The following is a 10,337-nucleotide window of genomic DNA, read 5'->3' on the forward strand; positions in this document are numbered from 1 at the left end:
CCGATCAGCTTCTCCTCTCCTCTCCTCTGACATGGTTAGCAGATGTGACAGCTGTCACAAATTGCTTGTCCCCTGCCCCCGCTGTTATAAAAAGAGACCAGAGCAGACATCCGCCACACTGCAGACAGGAGGATCTGTTCTGTAATTTACAGAGGAACAAGGCAAAGCCTGTACTGTGACACACTATCGTTTTTAGTGTTACTCGAACAGCAGCTGACGAGAACTAGTCAAGACTCGCAGGTTTTGTGCACGCTGCGGCACAGGGGCTGTAAACTTAAGTATGAGTTGACAAACACCACTTAGCTTATCTCAAGAAGAAACTTGAGCACTCTCTCAGCAGATGACTGAGCTGTAAATCATTTTATGTATAGCCCTGAAAGTATCATTAGGACAACTTGAAATAGTTAGTTTGCATTAGATAAGAAAATTTTTGGCTTGCAGCTATATAGATGAAAACATCTTACAGTCCTGTGTGCATTCTGTATCCATCTGAGCGGCCTCCAGCTGTGTTTTAGAAGGGCTAAAGTGTCTCATAAAAGCACCCCCAGCAGCCTTACACTCAACACTAAGTTGATAAGTTGTCTGTAAGAATTTAAGGTCTGAAGCTGAACTTTATTTACTTAGGGACCTTTGCTCCTCCATGTTCTGGTTTCTTGGCATAGAAGTGTTACTGGTCTAGGGTGTGAATGGCCGGAAACTATACACTTATTACAGGGTAGAGTGTGGGGAAAGTAAAGTTATTTTTTGTTGATGCTCAGGTGAACTGTCACACAGAACTACAGAGTCTGGGGAGGAAGGAAGCATCTGAAAACAATTAAATCATATTTGTAGGGTTGGAGCATTTGAGTTTTTGTTGGGGGGGGGAGCTATTTCTGAGTTTCACTGATTGGTATTTAAAATTTGCATCACTTTTCACTGGTTTTGATTACTAATCAGTCTCTGTTCAACTCTGAGCTTTAAGTTTGCCAGGAAAAGGGGAAACAGACTGAAACTTTGAACAGCAAGGGAGTTCTCTAAGCGTGCGTTTGTCTCAGTCTCTTCTGCTCCAAACAGTATATGAGATATCCACCTCAATTTTGACTTGCAAAAGGAAATCAATACTTGCCACTGAAGAACAAGTGATACAAGTAGGACAGAGAACTGAGGATATTGGAATCAACGGATCTCTGAATGCTGTTACCTGAAATACTGTGACAAGGTAGAAACTGAGCAAGAGCAGAATATTTAACCAGACTGTTTCCGCTGCCCCATGTCCATATTTCACACACCTCTCACCCCATACATTTAGCCTATGTAAATTTAAAAGCCCAAAACGAACCGAGCAGAATATTCTATGCTGAACCCAGGCTATGCCTGCACCACAATTCAGCGTTCGAGAAGCTATCTTATCACAGCGGTCTCCCGAGCAGTGTGCTGTTACTATTTTTGATACAAACCAGATCTGATAACTCCACACTCCAGCTCTTCCTCTGGCTAAAGGATGTTCTCATTGCTTTCCAGCAATTTCAAGTGACTTGTTCTTTTTGGAGCAGTTTTGAGAGGTGAGGGTCTTAAATGAAAAACTTCCAAGAACAGAGTCAGGGAAAAAATAAGCTGGATCTGAGCTGAAAATCTAAGCAATAAAGTCACGCCATCCATGAAAGGTTAGTACTGCCCGAGTCGGTTTGAGAGCTGCTGTCGGGGTTGGTAATCCTGCCCAGGGACAGGAGGGCCGTATAGGGGCGAGAGGGCCATGCTGAGCGGTTCTTTTCAACCCAGAGGGTCAGCTGTAGAAGACAAGTCACACCGGGCTGGCTTTCCGTAGAGCCTACTGAAGCCGGAGAGAAAGCAATCGAAACTCATGGACAAAGTAAGTGTTTTGATGCTAACTTTAGTAAGTAAAGTTTTCCAGATAAAGCCAATGGCATCCATATTTAACAGCTGTTAAAGAGATACACATTTAGTTGCGTTATATAAGGGGTGCTTTATAAAGAAGAGAAAACATTTCAAGTGTTTTAGTTCTACCTGTTTGGAATCCAGACTTTCTCCCTAGAAGATACTCCAGTTGACAAAAGGGCCTTGTTCAGATATCTGGGATCAACTGAATACATTTATTTAAAAGCAATTTTAAATATTAAAAAAGTAGAAATTAACACATACAGTACTCAAAAACTGTCACATTAAATACATGTGAATAGACATGTGTACTGATGTTTTACCTTAACATTCAATGAGAAGTCAAGATTTTAACTAGTGGCATGACCAGATCTGATTTCTGTACACGTTGATGTACTATGTAATAAAAAAATAAATAGCAACTGTTGTTCAACAGTAAATAAGACATCATCTGCAGAGCATACTTCCCCCTCTGGGGGCACCTTCCCCTGCCCCTCCCCCCAACCCCTTATCAGCTAATTTTCCATAAAGATTTAGACTTTCCAAATACTATGTCATGTACAAAATTGCAGACAGTGGCTCATTGAGTTCAAATATAATAGTGTACTTAAACTCAATCAATATCATACATTTTCAGATTTCTTATGACCCACAATAAGCCAGAATAAACAGAACTATTGTTCCCGATGGAACTCATTTAATTTTATAAAATGCATATGTATACTATTTTAAAGAGCGTAGAAAAGAATAGACATTTGACTCTACATAATTTTACATGCCTAGGTTTTCTTTATATGATTTGCTTTTATCAGTTTATTTCAAGATCACTTAAAAATACAATTGACCACAAAAGTGAATAGGTTTTGTTCTTTAATGCAACTTAAAACATTGTAGTAATGGATAAAATGGAATGCTAAATAAATGCTAATCCTGACTTCCTTCCCATAAAAAACAGAATCAAGTCTGAAATACTGGAGCTGGTAATACTGAAGATTAGATGCCAGCAGGCTCTCTCACTCCTTGCGTAATTATTTTTTCCCAATAAACTTTTGTTATAAATGATAAAACCATTAACAGTTGGTAAATGTTTTGCATTTTTTCCATGCGGGGTTTAGACTGATATTTGTTTCTATCTTAACCACAAACAGAATTAAATATTCACTGACTACAGTCTTGTAAAACTGAATTAGAAATGAAAGCCTTCAGAAAGACTGAGATGTGTTTTTATGAAATGTAAATCTTTCCATGCAGCCAAGACAATCTGCTTTGAAATAGCAGTACCAGGTACTGAAGCCAAAATAACATTTAAAGCAAGTAATACAAAACTACATATGAAAGTCATGGAACCTGCTGCGGACAAACTATGGGAAAAACACAACTGCGTTATGTTTCAAAGTTAAAAAATGATGTTGAAAGTGACATAGGAGATGAAAGTTTTCAGTAATACATTTAAGTGTTTTCTGGCAATGCAACTTTACACCAACTTTCAAGAAACCTCAGGTCAAATGCAGCCATCCAAAGATTTTCTTAGAAATTAGCTTTATAACAGTATGTCTGTTACTTGGTGCTTTGAATTAAGACCATTACAGTTACAGTTTAGTGAACTCTACTAAAACCAGCCTGATACTTGTGATCTGAGTTCTACCATTAACAGCCCGATCAAATGCATGAGAGGTCATCTTAACTTCCACTTTTTAGAGCAATTAAAAATAGTTTTAAATTATCCTTATATCACCACTTAAGAAATTTTATTTTAGGTAACTAACTTTTAGCAAGGTTGAAGACAGAGGAAAAAAAAAAACCCACAAAATCATTTTTCAAAGAGCCAATTTAGCTATAAACAAATACTGTTGCAAGCTCACATTAATCTGAATAGCAATTAAGTTAAAATGTTCTTTTCCTCAAATGTAGCTATATGACTACAGTACTACTTTTGTACAAAGGCAGGTTTCAAGTAAGCGTCTAAATGCATGCATAATGTCAACAGTTAACATTTTCTAGAAGTTCTTGGTTACTAAGAATTCAGTGAAAGAAACCAGCAAATTTCACATATATCTACTAAAGAACAACATGACTAATCTTCATTAAAATAAGTTTTTGAATGAAAGAAATTTGTAACTTTTTTATAGTGAGGTAATATCACAGGGGAACTGCAATCACAGTTTGGCATAGGTCCACATAATATAAACATGAAATGCCGTATGCACACCATAAAACATTACTGTTATCTGTAAAGTCAGTGAATATTTGTCTTCATAATTACACTTAACTGAGCACTATATTAAATAAATACTGAAGTGGGTTTTATAGCTGTAAACTGCATACACTTATAAACTGCAGACTGATTTTTAAATTGTCCAAAACCATTCACTCGTTCTAACTTTCTGCTAACTGTATACTGAATACCGAGTTATTAGGAACAGTCATTTCTGTACAGTTACATGGTTGACGGAGACCACCTATGTTTGGAAAGCTGGCAGTTCCTACATATTCTTAACAGCATAGACAGAATGTAAGTGCTAGATGCCAAGGATGGCTTCAACGAACCCAATAAGGCGTGCCAGGTTCCAAGGCTACCATAATACTGGCAAAGGCAGAATAACACAGTATATTTACAATACATATAATTCAACCTCATGAGGTGAAACTTAAATGAATTCTTAATTTGTAACAGCAGCTATATATACAATTGTGCACAGGATTACAGGGAGGCAGCAGCGTTCGCTTTTGCTAAAAAGCCCGTCTTGCATGAAGAATGTGCAATGCTCAAGTTTAGGATTGTTTGTTTGTACTAGTCTGACAGAATGTGCACAAAGGACACTGGAAAGACCCCTTTCCTCTCTGGCTGTCCTTCGATGTGGCCGATCTGCAACACAGGAGAGAAAAAAACATATATAGATACGTGTGTACACATAGAATTCGTAGACTGCATTTACTTCATTTGGAAGCAGCAGAACCGCACAGATCCTACAGAGCATTTGCAAGTTCGCGGGCAATTTAAAGCAGACCTTAGTTAACAGGTGAATTTGCATAACGGAATGAAGCAAAACCATATAAACATATTACAAGTAAGACAAGTTAAGCCAACTAAATCTAAAGAGAAAAAAACAACTACAGCTGAATATGAAAACCTAGAAGGGCAACATAGAGCACTGAATTTCAAGAATCTCGCCAAAACAGAAGCCTTACTTTCTTGTCTCTGATATATCTTGCTTCTGCTAGTTAGTCTGTGTCTTTCAACCCCCCTCATCTTAGTTAACTGAATAAATCCTAAACATCTCACTGGAGGGAAATGTCTGCCACAGTTGTGATGTTACTTATGATAATCTGCATACTTCACTTAAAGTGATACAGGCACAGCTATTTTCTCATTGAATTAGTATGATTCCTAACGATTTCTGTGCATACTAGTCTTTATAACAAATCACAGAATCACCTGATTGAGTATCCTTCATGTACAACTTCTTACGTGTTTTGCATAAGAAGCATTTTTAAAGAAACAGCCAAGCAACTTTTTTTAAAAAAGGCACCTTCTATATGAACTTTACATGTTTAAAATGCATAATTATAAACAACTATCAAACTGAGAGCACTGGAGAAGCGGCCTTGACTGACCACATAACCCTCTTCTCACCCTGCTACAGTGCTGCTCACTACTTTCAGTGTAACAGTGTACCTCCTTCCTCTTCCACAACCTAACAAAATGGGAAGGGGAAACATGCAGGGCTGGCCATTTCCTCTTGTAGAGCCAAATTTTTGAAGCATATGAGTCAATAGCCCTCGTTTCCCTTCTCAGAAACGCTCAGACTGGAACACTTCATAGAACTCGTCAGGCGTGTACCCAGGGGTCTTAAAAAGCCACTTCACGAAACAGATTCAGCAACTAATGTGACCATAATCACGGGCAGGATGCTATGGTTAACACAGCAGCTTTTCCCTGGGTATTGCTCTTTTGAGACCATCTTTTCAGCTGAAAATCTTCCACACTGAAATGACGAGGGAGAGGAAACCGTGTAGCTGGAACCAAAACAGCAGGGGTTGCGCTGCACTTGGATTAGGAAATGATAGGCAGCATCGCGATACGAATTTGTTTTAATCAAAATGAAGTCTGTCTCATTTTCCCCAGGAATAATTCTTAGGTAGGGAAGTATGATGCAGCGCGGCTTTGGAGGCAAGAAGCAGTGTCAAGGGGAGGATTGGAGCCTTCAAGTGGGGTTGAGAAAAACCTGGTGTTAGCACTCAAGAAGCAAAGACAACGTGCAGTCCCGAGGTGGGGGAGTATGAGACAAACCAATGGCACAGGAAGGAAGAAGGGAAAGGAAATGTTAACTGCCTCTCATTTAAGGAGGAAAACCATCAGCTTACAGCACCCGTTACAAATAGTTTTTCAGACTTCCAGCAACCCCTGTAGGTATAATTTAACATTTCTGGTGAACTGAAGATAATTACCTATCCCATTTTTCAGGAATGTAGCATGCTAAATGGAGTAAAAATTGCCACTTCTTCATTTAATGAAAGGCTACTGTTCAGTACTGTCCTGGTTTGAGCAACACAGGACTAATTTCTCTTCTAATACCTGAGAAGGCTGCCCTTTTAGAAGACTCTAGTGTCTGCATATGTGAAAATAGTTACCTTATAGCCAGCTATGGTGTGTGGGTTTCAAGGTCTCAGTGTTTTTGAGGTTGCCAGGTGTGGGGATGAGGAGCAGCGAGACCTGGGCACTTGACCCAAGCTGGCCAACAGGATTATTTCATACCATGAACATCACATTCAATATAAATTAGAGAGTTTGCTGTGACTCACCCCCACGATGGCCACGACCCTGAGAACTTCCTGCCCCAGTGCCGGACCCCTGAGCCCTTCCCTTCCCCCCCGAAGCCATAGTGCTCACAGTGTCCGACATTTGCTGTCACTGCTGGGAGAGCACAGCTTCCCGCTGATAGAATGGGCTGAGTATAATCCTTGTATATTTTATACTGATATTGGGATCAATATTGGTACTTTAGTGATATTAATGTTAATGAACTAGTCTTATTCTATTAAATCTGTTTATATTTCAACTCCCAGGTTTCCTTGATTTTTCCCCCAATTCCCCTTCCCAGGTGAAGGGGGGTCATCAGGCGATAGAATAATTGTCTAAACAACAATAAATTGTTATGGATTTCTCGAACCATAACAAAGACTGACATATGTAAATATGTGTTGTTATGAGCCAGCAATAAAGCCAAACCTGGTCACGATGGTTCTAGCAGACTCCCAGGAAGAGACAGACCCTACAGGAGAAAGGAGGTGTTCTCCAGTATGAGTTTAAGGGCTGGATGTTAGCTCAGGCAAAAAACTCCCCAAATCCAACAACATAAAAAGCCACCACCCACAAATGAAAATAACACCCTCCCCAAATTTGGAAAAAGGATTTTTCCTTTAAAAGTCATGACGAAGTTATGTGGAACTGTAAAAGGAAAAGATACATACCCACCACTCTTGGTCCTCTTCACCAGTTACAATAATTACTTCTCCTTCAACAAACGTGAGTTCATCATCGTTATCTGCCTGACAGTCATAAATGGTCTTTACTCGCCTAACTTTGTTTTTCCCCTAAAAATAGAATCGAAGTTTTAGATGAAGGACACGAGGAACAGTGAAAACATTTATTTGATACGAATTTTGCCTTTTAGTTATGTTTTATTTTATGAGACGGTAAAGACTACCAAATTGCTTTCCCTTCAAATGGGGACATAAAAATGAAAAAATCTCTGCTTCAACAAGGATATTAAAAAAATAAAACAAAAAATTAACTACAGAGGCACAGGTTTTCTTTCTCCTAAGATTCAGAACTCTCAAGAGACTTCAACATGTAGTGCACGGCTTAAGTAAGCCATGCTTCCTCCAGTAAAGAAAGTTTAAATAATGTCTTTATATGTTCGAATCAACAAACACCCTCTTTCTCCTTTAATACATACTTCATTAAAAAAAAAAAAACATGAACAGAAAGTGACATCCAGTCTCCTCTGAACGTTACAGGAGGGGTAAGGGCTGAGAAATGCTGCATTGAAATCCCAGTATTCCTTACAGTTTTGCGTTTGGATCTAGTGCAAAAATACAGTATCCTTTGATTTCAGATCTGCTCATCATTATTTTTTGAGTGTTTTTTCATCCGGAATGTTAGCAATTTCTTACTAAAAGAATCTTAATTTCAGATGGCAGTACTGTTTTGTGATGATAATTCACAATAGATGTTCTCACAGCTCTACCATTCTGAGGCCAAGTATTTTCTAGGTCATACTTCAGTGCATACTGCTAATTCATATGAAAAAGCCTGAACCACAGGCTCCTCCCCAAACATATGTTTCTCACGGCAGGGAAAACGCTTTAAATTATTTCCAAATAGAGTAAGGAAGCAAGATTCACAGCAAAACACTCCTGCTACTTTATATTCCTGTATTTTCATACCCACGCTTCTTCAAAAACCACAGTTCCTTCTTTGAACAGAAGTAGTCAGGTAACAAGAATGCAAAAAACAAGAAGAGCCCAAGGAGATGAGAAGCAGAAGGGCTACGGAGGAAAAAGTCAGCAGGTTTAGAGGAATTTGAGCCAAAAGTAACTTCACAGAGGAAATTTCCTAGGGAGCCTTCTCTGCTATTACCTACCCACTTGAAATACCTCCGTGTTTTGGCAAAAAAAAATTCCCTGCAGATCAACAGCAGAGCAGACACACAGCAAAGAGCACTCATACTACACTCAAGGTACAGAAAAATAACAATTATAGAGGGATCTAAGGGACGAAGCAGATAACAACATAAGACTGAAAAAACCCATACTCCAGACAAATGAACAGAAATACCTGAAGTGAAGTTCATATGAGATCAAAGCGTTTTTTACAGCAATGCTTTGCTGCAGCAAGAAGTTACTTCAAAGAACGCTTTCTCTCTTTTTTAAAAACATTCATATGATTGGAACAAAAATCTCAACTATCACTAGGGATTGGAATTCAATATTAATGGGTATTTGGGGCCAGTCCCAGCTTTCAATTCCAGAGAACCTTTACAAACTAAGAGCGCTTCCAATCAATCCTCAGTGATGAAGGGAAGCAACTACTTCTGCCAGATAAAAATTGTCTCATTCAATAAAAAGAGACTAAAGAAAGTTAAATTCCTCTAAACTTAGACAGCTGTATGCAACTCAGCCTGTAGGAACACATGAAAACTCACGGCAATTGCTCCTGGTTCCTTCTGATTGGTACAGCAGATGACATTTTAATATTCTATTCCTTTCACTTAGGAGAATGGTAAGAAGCAGAATTCAAGCCCGAGGTTTATTTAATCTTGGGAAGGTTTAAAAAAAAAAAAAAAGGATGGATCTGAAGAGAGGATATAATTTCTGTATCACAGTTTGGGGTACTGGTATGTAAAGAAATAGAAAGAAACAGAAGCAATTCTTGGACATGGTTTGCAAATAAATGTAAATAAAATAAATACCACCACCTCCTTGTATCCAGCATTAATACTTATTAAGAAGAGACTTCTGTGCTTAAGACTGAATAATAACCAGTTGCTGTGGTCATTAATAATCTCTCCATGTTCTTATTTACCTTCAACATTTTTTTTTTTTGTTTAAAAAAGACTTTGTCTCCTTTACAGAAAACACACACACACACACACATACAAGAACACTCCAGTGCTTAGTGTGATTTTAGAAACACTCAGAGCAAGTTTCATTTCTCTAAAAACATCCTTTCAAGTTATTATATATAACAGCATTGGTATTTTTTACCTTATAATTGTCAACAACTGATTTTCTAAAACTTCCAATAAAAAAACTGCACTCGTGTTTAGTGGCTAATGAAACCCTAGAGTGAAGTGCCCCGGGGTGCTGTCAGGGGTCTCACTGTTGGGCTGTGATGTAGCATTTCACCAGTTGGCATGGAGAAGGCATAGCCAGAGGATGAAAATAGAGGCAAGACACATTTAAGAGGAATTCTTGCACATTATGACTTCAGCAAAAAAAAAGACTGCAGTGAACAAGAAGAGATACAAGTGTGCATGCAATGATGTGTAGAAATCTGGAAAGTGATTAACACAGATAAATCCTAATTTTGATCACTGCAAAACAGTGGAACTATTTGATTTACTGCACATGTGAAAATGGACGAATTTGGAGAATACTGCATTTTTCCTTAGAATTCTTCCATATAAAGTAGGGTGAGAGTTTAAAAAACAACCAAAACAAACAACTAATCCACTATTTGCTTTCTTCTTTAATAAAGTGACAAATAGCTGAGAATGTCCATCATCACTGGCCTGCTTATATTTAAAAGTACGTGAGTAAACACATCATAGTTGCAGACACCTTTTAATCAGATCCCTGTAGTATTTTATTTAACCTCCACAACGCTCAGGAAGCCCAAGCAACAGCCTTGTTGTTCTCAGTTCAGACAAGTCCATGACAAAAGCCAGGCAGGAATG

General features: G+C 38.4%; 1 protein-coding gene across 1 annotated transcript in view; it reads right to left on the minus strand.

Annotated features, from left to right (window-relative positions):
* Positions 1 to 2,069: 2,069 nt before the first annotated feature.
* The window catches only part of ASAP1 (ArfGAP with SH3 domain, ankyrin repeat and PH domain 1), a 128,460-nt gene continuing 120,192 nt past the window's right edge, over positions 2,070 to 10,337 (minus strand). The window contains exons 29-30 of the mRNA XM_009881016.1: positions 7,348 to 7,470; positions 2,070 to 4,741 (exon numbers count right to left, since the gene is read on the minus strand). Coding sequence (XP_009879318.1) covers positions 4,667 to 4,741; positions 7,348 to 7,470 — 198 coding nt within the window. The 3' untranslated portion in view covers positions 2,070 to 4,666. The remainder of the gene's footprint in view (positions 4,742 to 7,347; positions 7,471 to 10,337) is intronic.

This window comes from Charadrius vociferus, unplaced genomic scaffold, assembly GCF_000708025.1.
Source record: "Charadrius vociferus isolate BGI_N301 unplaced genomic scaffold, ASM70802v2 scaffold2, whole genome shotgun sequence".
NCBI lineage: Eukaryota > Metazoa > Chordata > Aves > Charadriiformes > Charadriidae > Charadrius > Charadrius vociferus.